The 18609-nt window shown below is 40.2% G+C and overlaps 1 protein-coding gene across 2 annotated transcripts in view; it reads right to left on the bottom strand.

Annotated features, from left to right (window-relative positions):
• Window positions 1-18609, bottom strand: part of MMRN1 (multimerin 1) — a 79694-nt gene that overhangs the window by 4971 nt on the left and 56114 nt on the right. For both annotated transcript variants that reach the window (XM_081332933.1, XM_081332932.1), the window contains 2 exons: window positions 14238-16199; window positions 2979-3125 (listed from right to left, as the gene is read on the bottom strand). In XM_081332933.1, the coding sequence (XP_081189059.1) occupies window positions 2979-3125; window positions 14238-16199 (2109 nt within the window). The remainder of the gene's footprint in view (window positions 1-2978; window positions 3126-14237; window positions 16200-18609) is intronic.

The following is an 18609-nucleotide window of genomic DNA, read 5'->3' as shown; positions in this document are numbered from 1 at the left end:
AAGAGTTTCAAAAAAACAAATTTTCCTTCAAGTTAAATGAGGAAATACGCAGAAAAAGCAAGAGAATATCTCTGCCCAGTAATATTCTCTACCACCCTTCCTTTCCTTTTCCATATTGTCATTTTCCTGCAATTTTCTACACCTCCCCCGCCCCCACCCCAGGAATTAGTAGCCAATGGGGAGAAACAAGGGAGTATAAATCAGCATAATGCTGTCATGTCACAGAATAAGTTTAATGAGGAAGGAGTGCAATGGGGGAATCGGTGCTCAGAGTTGCTATTTTCGGCACTTCGCCCTCTAAGCCTGCCATAACATCCCAGCCTGCCTTTTGTTGTCTACTCATGCGGAATTGCTGATTTAAGTGGGATCAGCTTCATAGAGCAGACACAGGTAGAGTTATAAACTTTCCCCCAGGCCTTCTGTCAAATTCCCCAAGAAATAAAGAAGAAAAAGGGAAAAAATATGAATTTTTAAATTGCACAGAAAGCAATTCTCTTCACAATCAATGCCAAAATGCACCCGAAAAAGTGTGTGTGAATCTGTGGTGTTTGCAGTCGTGTGCTACTTTATTAAGGAGGGATTTTTAATCACGATTTCTTTCCCGCCAATGTTTAATCACACACTTCAAAAGTAAGAAGTTTGCCCCAAAAATACCAACTATGTTTAAGATAATGGAAGAGGAGGAGGGGAGGAGGAAGAGGAGGAAGAAGAAGAGGAGGAGGAGGAGAAGAAGGAGAAGGAGAAGAAATACTGCAATATGTTAAGGAGCTTTCCACAAATTACAATTGAAAACCATGACTAAAATGTAAGATATGAGTATATAAATATGCATTATTTATATACATTATTATGCATTAGGTTTTTTTTTTCTTTAACAGGTATAAATGCACAAGCCAGTTGTTGGCATGCATCTTTTGGGGGGCAGCTATTAGGATCTCAAACTAGAAAAATGCACCTGCTAATGCCAATTAAACAATATTCACCAAACTCACCAAAAGATTTTTTATATATATAGTTCCTTCACTCTGGAGCTTCTCTAGAGTTACCGTCTGAGCCCCAAGCAATGCATGAAACCACCTAAATGTTCTAGGACATGGACATTTGGACATGCATATGCAGTCCTATATACAATGCTTGGATCAAAGGCACCCTAACCTGAGACTCCAGGTTAAATGCAGAACTTCCACATCTTGGGAAGCCCAACTAAATGGGAAGTTAATTATTGAAGGTGTGGGTAATATTCATATGGTATTTTTTAATGAAATCTAAATGTAAACTAAAATAAAATTTATTTTTGTCCTGGTTCTTTCTACCAGGTTGGACTGAGCTGGCTTTGATTTGTTTCCATCTTTCCTGCACAAACCCAAAACAGCCTCTTGTTGTTGTTCCATTGTTAACCCTTCAGCTCATCAAAGTGAGCTTTGGTGGCTGAAGGTTGACTTCATCTTGGGTCTCTTCTAGTCTAGAATCTTAATCTGTGGTTCATGTCCCCCTGGGCAGTTGTAAACATATCTGAGAGGGGCCAGCAATTTCTGACCAACTATGATGTTTGGGAGGTCAGGGAATGGAGGCCTTACAAGGCTCTGACTCCCAGAAAGGCAAGGGGCTCAATGAGTTCACACATGGCCAATGGGGAGGAAAAGTATAGCGTAGCCCAGCCTGTTTCCCATTCATCCAGGATATATTATTCTACATGGGAAATGAATGTGGTGGTGGTGGAACAGAACACTGCAACCCAAAGCAAATCATCTGCAAAAGGTCTTTGTATATTGTATGAATGCAAAATCAGTTTGTCTTGCTCTGGATGGGCAGGGCATGCTAGCCCTTTTGCTGACTCAGAAGGAAGGAAGGAAGGAAGGAAGGAAGGAAGGAAGGAAGGAAGGAAGGAAGGAAGGAAGGAAGGAAGGAAGGAAGGAAGGAAGGAAGGAAGGAAGGAATCTTATGTCTTATAAAGATGAGAGGTCCAGGATCCAGTCCGGACAGAAGCAGGACAAGAAGCAACGTATGGAAACTAGTCAAGGAGAGAATCAACCTAGAACTAAGGAGAAACTTCCTGACAGTTAGAACAATTAACCAGTGGAACAACCTGCCTCCAGAAGTGGTGAATTCTCCAACACTGGAAGTTCTTAAGAAGAGACTGGACTGCCATTTGTCTGAAATGGTATAGGGTTTCCTGTCTGAGCAGGGGGTTGGACTAGTTGACCAAGGTCCCTTCCAACAACAACAACTACTACTACTACTACTACTACTATTATTATTATTATTATTATTATTATTATTATTATTATTATTATTATTATTATTATTATTATTATTATTATTATTATTATTATTATTATTATTATTATTATTATCAGATCCAGGAAGAAACCACAGTGCTAAGCTTTGGAACTGGCCGTCAGAAAACACAATTACTTTATAGGATATCCATGACAATACTAAGTTTGGAAACCCTACCTTAACTATTACCCCACACCTTTCCACTAGAGCCAGACCAATTTTCCTGAAGCAGAGGGTTGAAATGCAGTCCATGTGTGCAACCTCAGCTGTGCATCCATTTTCCTAATCATGCAATTTCATAGCTTTAGAAAAGTGCTGTCCTGTTCTCACTTTACCGATTTATGACTGGACTACTTGACTAAATGCCATCTTGTTCAATCTATCAGAGACCTTCTAGTTATTTATTAAATTTCATATGTTTGGAGGATTATATGTTTGGAGGATTATAGGCTCTCATTGAACAATATCTATCTTCACCATTAAGTGGGCCATCTTGTTCTCCTCCCTTCAATCTCTGGCCTATAGCTGGAGAAGTTGGAAACATCACTGGAGGCTTTTAAAAAGAGACTGGACAGCCCTTTGTCTGAAATGCCATAGGGTCTCCTGCTTGAGCAGGGGATTGGACTAGAAGACCTCCAAGGTCCCTTCCAAGTCTGTCATTCTGTTATTCTGAAACAGAATATTTTGCATATGCTCACCTATGGCTGCAGCATTTTCCACCATCATCCTGGCACTGCAGTTGGCTCCTCCAAAGGGATAGCGACAAGCACAGACGAAGCCCTTCCTTTCATTGACACAGGTCCCTCCATTTTGACACGGGGAGCTACTACAGCTCAGATAATCCCCTGGATTGAAAATGAGAAAGCATGAATAGCCAGAGTTAGCCCCAACAGCAGAACGTAGCACCCCAAATTAAAGTTAATATATCTGTAGTCCCTGGTTTCTGTCACCTCTCCATCAACTTGATAGGGATGAATGACTCCACTGTTTTCTTTGCAATCCATGTCGGTTTTCTATATGTTGAGTCCAAAGTTTTGCAGAATTCATGTCTTGCTTCACTAATATATACCACTATCTGTAGTTTTACCCAACATACTTGCATGCATTTTTTGAGTTTTATTTATCTATTAAACATATGCCATTCATCTTACCTAGAAATGGTGGCTTATCATTATTAAAAGCAACAAGATGAAATACTAAATTAGTATTAACACTAAAGTCTATTTAAAACTTCATAAAAAGATGGGAAGGAAGGGAGCAAGAACCATGTGAGAAGGAGGTGGAGCTTTGCCTTAGTCCAGGAGTGTCAAACTGCCAGCCCGCAGGCCAGATGCGTGACACAGAAGCCATGCCCACCCCAGCTCTGGCAAGGGGGAAAAAAGTTATGATACATCACATGACACAGTGAGTTTGACACCCCTGCCTTAGTCCATTAATCCTTTTCCCTAGTAATCAAGGTTAGAGCATAGACATCCATCTCAAAATTTACTAATCCACTCTAAAAGTTAACAGTTCCCAGCCACACATTATATCCATAGTCACCTGAAAGGAAGAAAACTTTAAATTTATTTATTATTTATTTATTAATTTATTTATTTAAATTTGAGACAAACCTCTTGTCAAGTTTCCAATGTATGGGCTTTTCAAGTGACCCTGAGGCATTGTTTACCTTAAAAGTCCTTTATTAGCCTACTACACCGGCAAATGCTTGCTCGAAGGAAGCTGGAATCTGAAATCTCCGTCCCTTGCACAATATATTAAAACACAATTCTCCACCTTTCTAATTTCGTCATTAATCATATTCTCCAATTAATTTAAAGAATCAGTTTCCCTTCTGTTAGAAAACCCGCCAAGGTCTTATCTTCTTTAGTTAGAGATGGCCTTAAGGTACAATCCTCCTCTTCCCCCCTCCCAACCTTAAACACAAACTCTTAAAGCAATACACAAGTTTAACATATGAAATGGCTACTTCTTCATCTCTTGTCAAGCAATAACATTCGATGTTAGCAGCATTGACATCCGGCCCCCCTTACAAAAAGGACAGATCCTGTAATTTAAAGCAATACACAAGTTTAACATATGAAATGGCTACTTCCTCATCTCTTGTCAAGCAATAACATTTGATGTTAGCAGCATTGACACCTCTTCACCCTCAAACATGATACAGGAAAAAAAACTAATCTTCAAATTGTCATACCCTCAGAAAAGCTAACATGACCCTTACATTTCAAAGCTAAATTACTGGTTTGATGGTGCTGGTGGAAAGAGCCTAATATATACAATTTTGTCTGGAAAGTGCAAATTAGGCCAGTTCATTTGGACTAGAGAAATGAACGGCATTTTTTCCCTACCATTCCTAGTTAAGAATGATAAAAGAAGAAAGGCAGCTACCATTATTTATTTGCATATAAATTATGCTGTTTTCAGGCGCAGTGTATTTATTCTCCCTAATGTTATTTGCCATGGGGGGATTTCATCAGACATTTCTTCAGTGGCATAGATGACATTGGGGCTCAACGGGCTAATCAGTCATCATTTTTGCAAATCTAAAGTGAATGGGATGTACTCAACCCAACTCTGCACGCCTGGATATACTGTCAAGTAACATTTCATTCATCAAGACAAGACCTTTTAGTGCTTTACAATCCAGTTCCCATTTTATAGTTGAGAACCTGAGCTGTGATTTCCCAAGGATTTTGGACTGGAACAAACCTGGATATTCTGAAGGTTGACTAATAGTATAAGCATAATGGAAGCCTGTCCTTTTGTCATCAAAATAGAAACTTTTGGTGAACACCTCACTATGACAGTGTTTTTCAGCCTTGACCATTTGAAGATGCGTGGACTGGCCAGGGGAATTCTGGGTATAGAAGTTCATATATCTTCAAGCAGCCAAGATTGAGAAACAGTCCCTACAGAATAACGTTTGCCCTTGGCCAAGATTTTGTCTTATTGAGAATCAATTGCATATTTAAATCTTCTTAAAATTTTGGTAGACCATCAAAATTTTGGTAGACCAGCAGAATGCAGGCAATATATAAACACCGTCATACTGGAGAATATCAATCATTATATTTATGAACCACCTTCTTCCAAAAATATTCAGGGCAATAGCAATAGCACTTACATTTATATACCGCTTCCTAGTGCTTTACAGCCCTCTCTAAGTGGTTTACAGAGTCAGCATATTGCCCTCAACGATCTGGGACCTCATTTTGCTGACCTCAGAAGGATAGAAGCCAGAGTCAACCTTGATCTATTCACAATTGAACTCCCAGCAATGAACAGTGAGTTAGCCTGCAATGCTACATGCTAACCCAGGGGTCTCCATTCCCCAGGCCATGGACCAGTACCGGCAACAGCATGCCAGCAACCAGTCCACCCAAACAAGCAAAGCCCCATCTGCAGAAAGGACACAAAACCACGCCCCCTCCAGTTCATGGAAAAACCTCTCTCCACGGAACCGGTCCCTGGTGCCCAAAAAGTTGGGGACCTTTGTTCTAACCATTGCGCCACCATTGAACTCAGTACTGGACAGTATACCGTGTACAGTACACGGCTTCCCATCTCAGCTTATTTCCCCACAACTTGCCTTTGCAAATCTATGCTGAGAAAGCAAGTAAATTATTAGTGGGCAGAAGGATTGTTAATGGATTGGAATCCAGGCCTCTGTAACTCTAGCCTGACACTGTAATTCAATGTTTCTCAATCCTGGCAAATTTCAAGATAGATGGATTTCAATTCTCAGAATTCTGCCAGCATACCTGGTTGGAGTTTCTGGGAGGTAATCCACCCATTTAAAGTTGCAAGGTTGAGAAACATTGCTGTAATAACTACACTAAAGCATAATGCCTTCTTGGCTTTTAAAGTAGGACAAGTTATTGCAAAGACATTCAACATAACAGACCAATATAGCCTTTAGCAATATAACAAGCAGCATCTGCTAAGAGGCTAGAGTTATTACATAAACACGTCTCTATTTTGATGTCTGAAATACCAGGTGGGCAGGTATACATTAACATTGTTAATACTAGTGAAATAGAACAAGCACCTGAAGGCATTTTGAATATTCTGCAAGATGCCACAAAGCATTTTGCATATAGGAATATGCCAAAGAATAAACTCTGTAAGTACAACAAAATCAGGGTATGTAGCTGTTTTTAGCTCCATTGTAGATTGCAGGTAGAGGATGACAGTGAAGTTGAAATACCTTTCACACCGAAAGCTGTCTCTACAAAAAGAAGGGTTCAACCTATCACTTCACAACCTATAATAACTTGATGCTTTTCATTAAACAGCACTATAATATATTATCTGTAGTTAGTAGCCATTCTACCTGGTCAACACAATGAGAAAGATTTCTGTGCTTGGTCCACTCTCTCTGCTTGGTTGAGGCCAACAACTGTTTGACTCCCCTTTTTAAGAACTGCCTTCTTTGCATCACTTTACCACCTATATCACTGGGAATTTAGGCAATGTGGATTTATTTGCTTTCCTCTCTTCTCTGCCTAGTCTTTCTACTTTCTCCTCATAGGCGTGTGGGCACAACTTGGATCATTTTTAAAACCATCCTACAACAACTAAAAAATGTAGGCATTTCATAAACAAATCCTAACAATTCCTCCATGCAGCTTGCATTGATACATCTGGATATAGGATACTTCCTTGATTGTATTACCTACACAGTATAAACTGAATACTCAGATGCAACCAGATCCCCCTTGAATTAGATTCTAGAAATCATTGTTCTATAGCACTCTGGTACATAATTGAACTGAATTGAATTATGAGAGAATATACAACATATTTATCACTTAAAGTTTCTAAATAGTAATAAGAGAGTATGCAGCAATGTTTCCAGACACAGGTTAGCCTCCTAGTATTGAATGAATAGTCCAGATATGCTCAAGAGGTAGGTAGATGAATTTGGGAGATGAAAAGGGTTTTCAGAATGAGTGCTGACTGCTGGCAGATGTATGAATTGCCTCTTTTCGCAGGCACTTCATCGCTACTCTGAGCTATTTTTATTTGCAGTCCAGTCATAGCACTTCAACAATGATGAATATGAGCTTCCTAGGCTAAATGCAAAGCTTTGTGTGAGTCCACCTTCCTCTTCTAAAGTCAGATAGATGAGGTTTGCAGCCTGAAACGCACTGAGAAGTTTCTGTGTCACTTAAATAATCATTCACTCAGTCATTCTTTATCTCCTGCTCCCAACACACATTGCATTCCATTGATCATAACAATAATGTTCAAGACAAAGCAATGTACTAGTGGAGTTCAAATGTCAGGAACATGAGAAGAAATTCTATCTTACTTGGCTTTATGTATAGGATTTGCAAATAAAGAGGAAAACACAAAACAATGTCCCATATACTACAGTATACCCAAGACTAGTTCTGGCATATATACAGTACAGTGTGTTTATGCCTGTGTCTGGGTGAATGGCAGTGTGTCTGTGTGTCTCTCTCTTTGTGTGTACATACTGTATACATATAGATATACATATATTCCTACTGCAGAGTAACTCTGGCTTACAATATTTTTTTTAAAAAAGCTATATAAATAGAATACTAAAGAACTATAAAAATACAAAATACAATAGCTAAAAGATAGGGAGGGAGGGAGATAGGTGGAGAGCAGGTGGGATCTGATATTAATCTATCAGCCAACTCCAACATGAAATCCTGCCTTTATTATTTTTATAAGTAGCTCAAGGTATTGAACATATCCAATACACTTTCCTCCTCCTATTTTCCCTGCAACAGCCACTCTGTGAGGTGGATTGGGCTGAGAGAGAGGGACTGACCCAAGATCAACCAGCTGGCTTTTGTGGCTAAGGAGAGACTTGAACTCACCATCTCCTGCTTTCTAGCCTGATACCTTAATCATTAGATCAAAGTGTCTCTCTGTTTCTCTCCTACTCTCTCAATAGATGATAGACAAACAGCTGATATATGGTCAACAGATAGACAGATGATAGATAGATAGATAGATAGATAGATAGATAGATAGATAGATAGATAGATAGATAGATAGATAGATAGATAGATAGATAATGGATGGATAGAAATTAAATTCTTTATCTTCAGTAATTAAAACTGTTGTTCAGTGGGCTCTCTACAAGGAAGAATTCAATCTATACACACTTTTAGCACATATGGCATAAGTTCAAACAAGAATATTTGATATCTAAATCCTCCTCTGTGTGTACATTAACTGGCGGCAGAGGAAATGTGTCAGCAGAAGTTTGCAGTATCAGAATGAAACATGCATAGGAAAACCAAAAAAGAACTGTAGATGCAGGAAATTTTATTGTATGAGAACCTCATATGATGATACTGTTGCTAGCAAATTCAGAAGTAAGTTTGCTACTTTGGTGAAACAGTGCACTGTATTGACCTACTCCATTTTAAGACCATTCCTTTCCCCCAAAGCTCAGCTTTTGTAGTCTTACAATAATAGAATAATGCCTTCTGGTCTCATCACTGCCATGAGGAGGCAACAATGCAAATCAAAATTGGGATAATCCTGATGGTCTTCATGACTAATGACTGAACTTTGGAAGGGACAAAAGATGTCAGGGGTCTTTGAACTTGGCCCTTTTATGACTTGTGGACTTCAACTCCCAGAATTCCTCAGCCACCGTGCATATAACAATACATCACTTTCAGCACCATGGCTAGCAGCCCTGCAATGCTAATTCGACATGCTGATTCTATGAATAGAGGTTTAAAAAAATTCTTCAGCTATCTTTATTACAAATTTCATCCTCAAACTGTTGACAACAGTCAGAGAGAAACATGGTCTTGTTTATCATTGTCATGTCTGAGCCCTATTTTTCCTCCCTGATAAGAAATTATCATAAAGCTCCAAAATAGTTCTGTTCAAGGCTCTGATCATGCATATGTGCCTCAGTACCACTGCTACACCATATACCCCACCTTGTATTCCTACCTTCACAGTGATCTGATTATGACCACAAATAATGACAGTGACAGATATTGTGGTCTTTGTTTTTTTGTTCCAAGAATGGCCAATTGCTTAAGGACTGGATCCACAAAAGGACATATACTGTATCCCTCTCTAATTCAAAGAGGCTGTTTCAGGAGTCTGTTGTAGCCACTTCATTCCCTATGAGAAAGTGCTGTTTGTCTCCATTTTCCTCTGTGCAAATTACAATCGACAAAAACAAACACACCCTTGCATCAATCTCCCACCCGACTGCACCAAATATGCAAAGCGGAAGCATGAAGAGTCAGATTAAATTAGAATTATGCTCAATTTCTTGCAATTAAAACACCAAGTGCAAAGTGTATGTAGAGAGGCACCTCTCTACATATGCTTTGCACTTGGTGTTTTAATTGTGTTAAAACACAGTGTTAGTATGTTTATTAATATTAGGGATTATTAGTTTTCTAAAATTACACAAGTAATTCTATTGCGTTTAATAAACAATATAGCAACAGTGGAATCTTTGATGACTAAAATAACATATCTTACAATTTATGTTTAAAATACATCATTATTTTGAAGTCCTCACTCAGCTACTGGATTTCTGAGGCTCAGTCCTTAACTAAATGCATATATACTGTAGGTAGTCCTCTACTTAAGACCGGTCACTTAACAAGTGTAATTACCCTGGAAGACCATATAGTGGCCGTGACTAGGGGGGCTTTCGCCCAGGTTCGCCTGGTGCGCCAGCTGCGGCCCTATCTGGACCGGGATGCCCTGTGCACGGTCACTCATGCGCTCGTGACCTCTCGTCTTGACTACTGTAATGCTCTCTACATGGGGCTTCCCTTGAAGACCACTCGGAGGCTCCAACTGGTACAGAATGCGGCCGCGAGAGTTGTCTTGGGAGTTTCCCGGTACTCCCATGTTACACCTTTGCTCCGCGAGCTGCATTGGTTACCAGTTGTCTTCCGGGTGAGGTTCAAGGTCTTGGTTATGATCTTTAAGTCCTTACATGGCATGGGTCCGGGTTACCTCAGGGACCACCTGCTGCCGGCGTCAACTCCCCTCCGCCCTGTGCGTTCCCACAGAGAGGGCCTCCTCAGGGTGCCTCCGGTAAGGGAATGCCGACTGGTGGCCCCCAGGGGGAGAGCCTTCTCTGTGGGCGCTCCGGCACTATGGAATCAACTGCTGGTGGAGCTCCGGATGACATCAGACCTCCGAACCTTCCGTCGCGGCCTGAAGACCCACTTATTCGAATTAGCTGGTCTGGCCTGAAGGGGGAATATGGGCTTTTAAAATTGTTGTTTTATTATTGTATTATTGTTTTATTTGGGCATTGGTTTAATCTTATTTTAACTTTTGTATCGTAATTTATATATGCCCTGTGAACCGCCCTGAGTCCCTAGGGAGAAGGGCGGTATATAAATTAAATAAAACTAAACTAAACTAAACTAAACTACTACCAACCTCCTAAAAAGGAAATTATGATCTGGATTTAAAGGTCCAATAGTTGGGCCACCTCTGCAGTCATGTGATCAAACTTTAGCTGCTTGGCAACATGGCCACATTTGTGGCTATCTTCAGTGTCCCATGGTCACATGGCTACATTTTATGATGGTTTTGTAGAAAACTGTCACTTACATCCAGTTTTCAACAAAACCAGGCCCATAGTGAAACCATTGGTTCGTTTAATGACCATGGCATTTGCCTAACGACTTGGATTCACTTAATAAGCACGGGACAACCACAACAAATTCCATAAAATCACCAGCCAAACCCATTTTATGACTATCACAACATATGACCATAATGAACAGGCTCCATTATGGTTGTATGTCAAGGACTACCTGTAATCTAACAGAGGAGTTTATCAATACAGGAGGTGGAGCCTGAAGATTGGGGGGTGGGGAGAGGGGGACATCTAAATCTCCAATCGTGCTGAGAACTTAACATATAACAAGGATTGTTTTTCTTCCATTGTGTTTAACAGACTTATAATCTTGTGTCTTTCTATATAAGTCACTCAGAGGCACCCTATAGAAAACGACTTGCTTCTTTGCTTTCAGCTTCGTATCTTGTGGATGAGTGAAAACTCTACAGTGACCTTTCCAATAAGCATAAATCACCAATGGGAGAAGGTCCAGACTCATCCATATAATGTAGAGTTTCATTATCCCACCAAGATCATCCCACCAAGAGTTTGTTCACGGTGGAATTAGTGCACTAGATAAAATCAATCTTAAGGGAGTACGGCTTTTCCAGAATTGCACAAGTAATATTAGGGTAGCTAGATTAATGGTTCAATAGAACTTCATGTATTGAAACCATCCACTTTTCCTGATCTCTTTCAAATCATCTTTGTCATATTCATGCCGTTTCTTCATGAACTGCCTTCATGGAAAGATGGGATAAAGTTTGCAAAAAGGAGATGCTGTATGTACTTCATTCATACAACTGCTGACGTTCACTGTTTTTACCTGCTGCAGAAAAGATGCTTCCAGGGAATTAAGGGAATTAAGCAGCTAGATATGAAATAAAGTTGAATATTGTTGAAGCCGAAATCGACTTTAAAGTTTGTCAGAGAAAGTGCAAGCACTTGAATGTAGGTATTCTCTGAACGGTGCTCTGAGATGAAAGGAATGGAAGTTGATTGATTTAATGTGCTATCCATTTATTAAAGTTTAATATTTAAAATTTAAATTATTAATAGAAGACAACAATGCATAAGAAATGCCTTTGCTGTTCACCAATGCACCCTACTGTGCATGGAAATAATTCTGGTTTTTTTTTTCAAATCCATCTTTTAAAAAGATAATTTAAAATAATATGGGTCTTGTCTTTGGAGGAATCCTGTAGCAGTCTTGTATTAATTTGCCAGGGGACTTTATAAAACATTTTGCCATACCTGCATGAAGTCTCAGTTATATAGCCATTATTCCACTGACTTTTTTTTTTAATTCCATTTATATCCCGCCCTTCTCCGAAGACTCAGGGTGGCTTACAAGCTTAGCAGTAGCCTTCATTCTATGTATATGCCTGCTTATTAGGGCTTTTCCCCCCCCAAGCGGCATTATTACAAAGTCAGCTTAATTGCCCCCAACAATCTGGGTCCTCATTTTACCTACCTCGGAAGGATAGAAGGCTGAGTCAACCTTGAGCCTGGTGGGATGCGAACCTGCACTAATTGCAGGCAGCTGGTGTTACTTAAGGAGGCATTAGCCCACTGCGCCACCAAGGCTCTTGTCAGGAACAATGCTGATTTCCTCACAAAGAAAACCTGGGACTTTATGCTATACTTTAACTCCAGTCTTATCTCCAGGAAGTTTCTGCTTTTTTCTCATAAGTTCTAAGTTGACTTGCATTCTGGTGGGGCCCTTTGTTAGATTGATCATAACAGATCGTTTCCATATAATTGCTAAAAAGGCAAGATATGGTCACCAAGCATTCATTCTGATAAAAGTGTTTAGCTTCAACTTATAGTACATTGATTCTACGCTCATCTCTTCTGTTTTGGTTGATTTTAGATTTTTTTTTATCCACATTGTCTCATACAAGTAGTCCTCGACTTACAACAGTTCATTTAGTGACCATTTGAAATTAAAATGGCACCGAAAAAAATCACTTATGATCATTTTTCACCCTTACAGCCATTGCAGCATCCTCAATGTCACGTGAATAAAATTCAGACACTTGTCCACTGACTCATATTTATGACGGTTGCAGTATCCCAGGGTCATGTGATCCCCTTTTGCGACCTTCTGCAGGCAAAATCAATGGGGAAGCCAGATTCGTTTAACAACTGTGCTATTAACTTAACAACTGCAGTGATTCACCTAAAGATGGTGGTAAGAAAGGTTGTAAAATGGGGCAAAATTCACTTAAGAAATGCCTCTCTTAGCAACCTAAATTTTGGGATCAACTGTGGTCATAAATCGAGGACTATAATTTTAGCTCAGTTTTAGAGCTAAGCAAATATTCCTGAGAAGCTCAGGAAGATCACATGACAAGCCCTTAGCCCAGAAGTGGGAAACTCTGGCCCCTTTAAGACTGATGGACTTCAACTCCCAGAATTCCTGAGCATGGCTGGTTCAGGAATTCTGGGAGTTGAAGTCCACAAGTCATAAAAGGGCCAAGGTTCCCCACCCCTGCCTTAGCCCAACAATTCTCCTCTGATCAGGAAAATTAAAATCTGCAGACACAAAACATACTTAATAGACATGTGGAAAACTTTCCAACACAAGTGGCTGAAAATAGCATAAAATAACCTTCCCTCAGAACGCACAGCTAGCGTGGCCATTTGTCAAATTGGCTCAGAGATTTTGAGAGTTGAAATCTCAACAAATCTGAAGAAGACCAGATTTGAGAAAGCTATCATATAGAAATGCCCCTATTGCTAATACGTTTGCTTGCCACAGCATCTATTTTTTATTTCTATGATTTCTATATTTCTTTTTATTTCAAAGCCTATTGCCCTATAGGTTTGGAGAGAAAAATCCCCAGAATTCATAGTTTCACAGCTTGGGAGTTCTAGACAATGTAATTCCAACAGATTTGCTTCGAGAAAAATAATTCTACATGGCAGCTGGGTTCAAATATGTAAAGCCACAAAGATCGTGATAACCATAAGGTGGTTTGTTTGATTTTGGCAAGGGATGTGATGTAAACTCAGCCAATTCAGTAAAACATATTCAAACAAATTATGATTTAATCCAACATTTGAACCTAGTCACTAAGACAAAAGAAATCAAAACAAGCTCTGCTAAATAGTTTGGTGTTCAGTTGAAATTAATACTTGGTGCCATGAGCTTAGTTTTTTTTAAAGAACATAAATACACAATATGCTCATGTACAGAATGTCATTTTCCCTTAAAAATGAGATTTTTACAAAAAAAAATAAATCCCAATTGTGTTGCATTTAAACATTATAAATAAAGGAAATATATCTACTGAACCTTTCAGGTGATACCCCCAATAAGAGTGGTAATATTAAAAGGCATTACCTGTTTCTAAAGCAGACTCAGTGTTTCTTTGACTTCTCCCAGCCTGATTTGTAGCAGTGTTCACAGCAATCTTTTTCCCTGATAATGTCTTCTTCGGGACTGTAGCAGTTGCCTTTAACCGTTTGGTAATAGCATCTACTGCCTCTTCTAGGGACTTGTCCACATACAAGGTTAGATTGGCTAGAAGTGCTTCTTTTTGGGCCTCTACCATGGCACCAGTGAGCTCTTGGAAGCCTTTCTGAAACAATATGCCCTCTGAATGAACTCTTGGCATCAGTTTGGGAATGCTGGCATTCATTTCTTTAATGGTTCCAGAGACATCCTGACACAAGTTCCTTGCTTCATTGGCTGTCTTGTTTAAGACAGGGATGCTCAACGATAAGCGGATGCTTTTGGCTTCAAGAGCCCTGATTCTGGAATTGAAGGCCTGAAGCTGAACAGAGACGGCTTTCTCATTTTCCGTGGCAGCTGCTTTCACGTTTCTTACTGAGACACAATTGTTTGCCAAGAATTTGATGATTTTTGCCTCCACAGCCTGCAGACGCATTTCGTAGTCATTATATTCATTGCTGGAGAGCAATATTTTTTCATCCGGGTGACCAGTGTCTGGCTTGTGCTCTTGAACGTTTAATAATGAGGTGTTTGTGTTAGGGTGACCTCTGCTGAGGTGATGGATGTTCTGCTCGCCAAATGAAGATTCTGCAGGGGGCCAAATTCTTTTTGGTTTCTCATTTTGGTTGGCTAGTATCTGAAGGGATTCATTCATCTTTTGAAATTGTGGTATTAACATCAACACATTTTCCATCTCCTCCCCACGATCACAGCAAGCTTCGGTCTCATTTTTCCAAGTATTCAGGGTTGCTTTGAGTACATAGTTATCTTGGATGGAATCAACAACACTGTTGATAACCATCATGGTTTTGTTTAATCCATCCTCCATTAAAACAAAACACTCATCGATACGCCTCTGAGAAACTTCATCATGATCCTGAGCTTCATTTTTAAGTGCCTTCTGATTTTTGTGGAGTTCCTCAATGGTGAAGTTCAGCGCTGTCACAACACTGGTTAAGTTCTCCAGTTTTTTGCTGATAGTATCTGTTTCAAGTCGCAACTCATCCTCTGAGGTAAGGCTGAAAGGAACTCCTTGTTCAATCAAGGGCTGGAGAATCTCCATGTCATAGCAGAGGTCATTAATTTGTTCATTCATTTTCTCCATCTTATCATCCAAGGGAAACATGAAATTCTTCACAGTTTTATTTAAGGAATGAATGACCCCTTCCACACCACTTATTTGCATTTGGACATCACTTCTGCACTGGGACAATATGCTATCACATCTACCTTGTAGATTATGTCTCTGGATTTCCAATGAGATGGTAAGATTATTGATCTTGTTGTCTTGGATTCTGAGATCATCGTACAGCTGCAAAACCATCAGGTTCTGGGTTCTCATTTTCTCCTGTAAATTTGTCATGAAATTTGTAAGATTATCACTCATTGATTCAGCAGCTATGGGTACATTCTGGACTGAGCTTCGTTCAGCTGATAGCAGTTGTTCATGTGCTTCTTTCATTTGTGTAAGAGTTATGTTCAGAGAGTCATAGTAAATATCACTCTTTGAGCTTTGATGCTCTAGGTCAGCTTCCAAAGATCTCTGCTTTTCTTGCAGTTCTTTGATTGGCTTCTCACATGTAAAGCCTATATCTTCTTCAATATGCAAGATCTGGGTTCGAATGTCTAGTATTTCTACTCTTGTAGGTCTATTTTCAATATCAAGGGCAAATCTCTGGCAGGATTTATTCAAACCTTTGACCAAGCCTTTCGTATTCTCAAGATCTTCAGAGAGATCAGATGTGATCTTGAAAATCTGAGCCACTGTCTCTTGCATGTCACTTTGGAAGGCTTTAAATTGCTCTTTTACAATTTCTTTGATATGTTCAGTCACACCTTTAGATTTGAAACCTACAGGGGAGCAAAAGACACAAAAGCTTTCCTTAATATGAGCAGGGGGGAGAAACCAATAATCCAATATTTAAGCAAACCTCAGGGTCTCTTTCTCTCTCTCTCTCTCCCCTGCCTAAAACCCATTGTTTTGCCTCTGTAGGTGGTGACAATGAAACAACGTTTGTGCAATAACATTTGCACAGTGTGTTTCTGGCTGGATTATTGCCTTTGTGGAGTCTCGAAGGGATTCTGTTTGAATAGCATTTTTGCTAGCTACTCTCATCCTTTTAATCAGTTTTGTTGTCCTGGGGGAGGAGACATAGTATATGCTCCCTCCAATTATAAGCCATGGTGACAGGGTAAAATGTAACCACAGATTTCAGCAGAAGTGTCTAAAGGTTTAAAGCAGGGGTCTTCAAACTTGGCCCTTTTATGACTTGTGGACTTCAACTCCCAGAATTCCTCAGCCAGGCATGCTGGCTGAGGAATTCTGGGAGTTGAAGTCCACAAGTCATAAAAGGGCCAAGTTTGAAGAACCCTGGTTTAAAGGAACTATCCAAATATACAGTCACCCATTTTGGGGGTGGGGGAGGAGGATGAAAGATCAATAGTACTGAAAAGATTTCAATTTCTTGCTGTCTAATCAGTATTAAAACTGCAAACAGACATTTACAGATTAAGATTTATTTATTTGGAATGAGTCTGCTGGCCTTCTTCAGAGTAACATCAAGGAGACTTTTAAATAAAAATGAGGACTACATGGCTAAAGTTGCCAAAAGAATGGAAACAAACAGTCAGAGACCTGACGGGATCATTATCAAAATGAAGTGCAGGTGGCCTCCACTTTCAGTGTTGTCAAATAAGGAGCAAAATCTGTTACCACATTATAGAGCAAGAGCAAGAGATAGTGAAATTTAAATGCCGAGGCTGGATGGCTGTACAGTGCAGTAATGGGTATTCTTTGTTATGACCATGTCTGGTAAGGGCAATAACAATAACTTATATGGCTGAGTCTCATCCTTGACTCTTCCACTGCAGCCTCAACTGAGTGCCATCTGAATTTATAGAGAGATTTACGGCTATGCAGTGGGCGAAGCTTGGACCCTGACCTTGCCATTCTTTCCTTATGATTAGAACTGGGAAGCTATGGTTTCCACCCCACCCTCCACAAAAAAACTCTTCATAATATAGCCTAGAACAGACATGTCAAACACAAGGCCCGGGGGCCAGATCCGGCCCACAAAGTGGTTTCATGCGGCCCACGAAGCCATCCTGGAAACAGTGAGGGAACGGCCCCCACTGCCTTGGCCCTGGCCCAGAGACCCTCCTTCTGCCAGAGACCCTCAGATCTGTCCCACTCCTGCCCAGGCCCCCATAGGCGCCCTTGATGCCAATGATGTAGAGCTGGCCATGCCCACCCAGTAGGCCATATGCACTCTAGCCACACCCACCCAGTAGGCCACGCCCACCCTGGCCATACCCACCAGGCCCCTTGAGGGCAACCGCAATGCTGATGCGGCCCTCCATGAAATTGAGTTTGACACCCCTGGCCTAGAATGAAGTTATTTGTTGCACTTTGAAATGATAATCAGAAAAAAAAAACTACTGGCTAATCACGAGAGCCTCTAGGAATCTATCTCTGCTTAAACTGCCTTTATGATAATAGGATTAAGCTTTTGGGGTCTTCAGCCATTCCTCTCTGGAATGCTTGAGTGCTTACATTATTCATCTTTCTAACCTATTAGACCATTGTTCTTAGTTTGGACGGTTTCCTTTGTTCTCTTAAGAGTAGTCTTTCCCCAGTCTTGTACTCTCCTGAATGATTGCATTCCAATACCCATAATTCTCAGCCAGCCCATGATAACAGCATTCACAGGTTTGAATCCGTTTATTAGCAAAACACCTGGAAAGGGCTGTGGCATTGTCTTTGTAAAAATCGTCACGCATCTCTTTGTTTATTATTTCTTTCTTTCTTAGATGTTTATCCCAACCTAATCCTATGACTCTCCACAGTGTACATGCCTATAGAATGTCTATATTAAATGTCATAAAAGTCTTAAAGGCCCAAAGGAATGGAGGATACCCAAAGTTCCTCTGATGTTACCCAACTGATTGAAAAAGTCCACCAAAACTTCAACTCTGTTCTAATTTGGGGCAAATTTAACTTCCAGGAGAAAGACTGTTCTACAACACGGGGACCAGGGTTTCAGCTCACATGACAACCTTGAATAATTTGGAACTGGAGGGTCACCTTAAAGGTGATATTTTCAGCTGGAAAGTGTCAGGAGTCTCTGCTAGATTGCAACATAAAATATTTAAGCCTTTACACAAGAACCGGGTCGACTCAACAGTAAATTGGCACCAGATAAGGGTCAAAGGAATTCAGGAGGAATTGGGCTTGGTCTGCCTGTGGGAACACAATGAGTCT

The sequence above is a fragment of the Vipera berus genome, assembly GCF_964194415.1.
Source record: "Vipera berus genome assembly, chromosome: 7".
Lineage (NCBI taxonomy): Eukaryota > Metazoa > Chordata > Lepidosauria > Squamata > Viperidae > Vipera > Vipera berus.
Note: the sequence above shows the minus strand (reverse complement) of the source record. Positions and strands in the feature narration are given on the sequence as shown.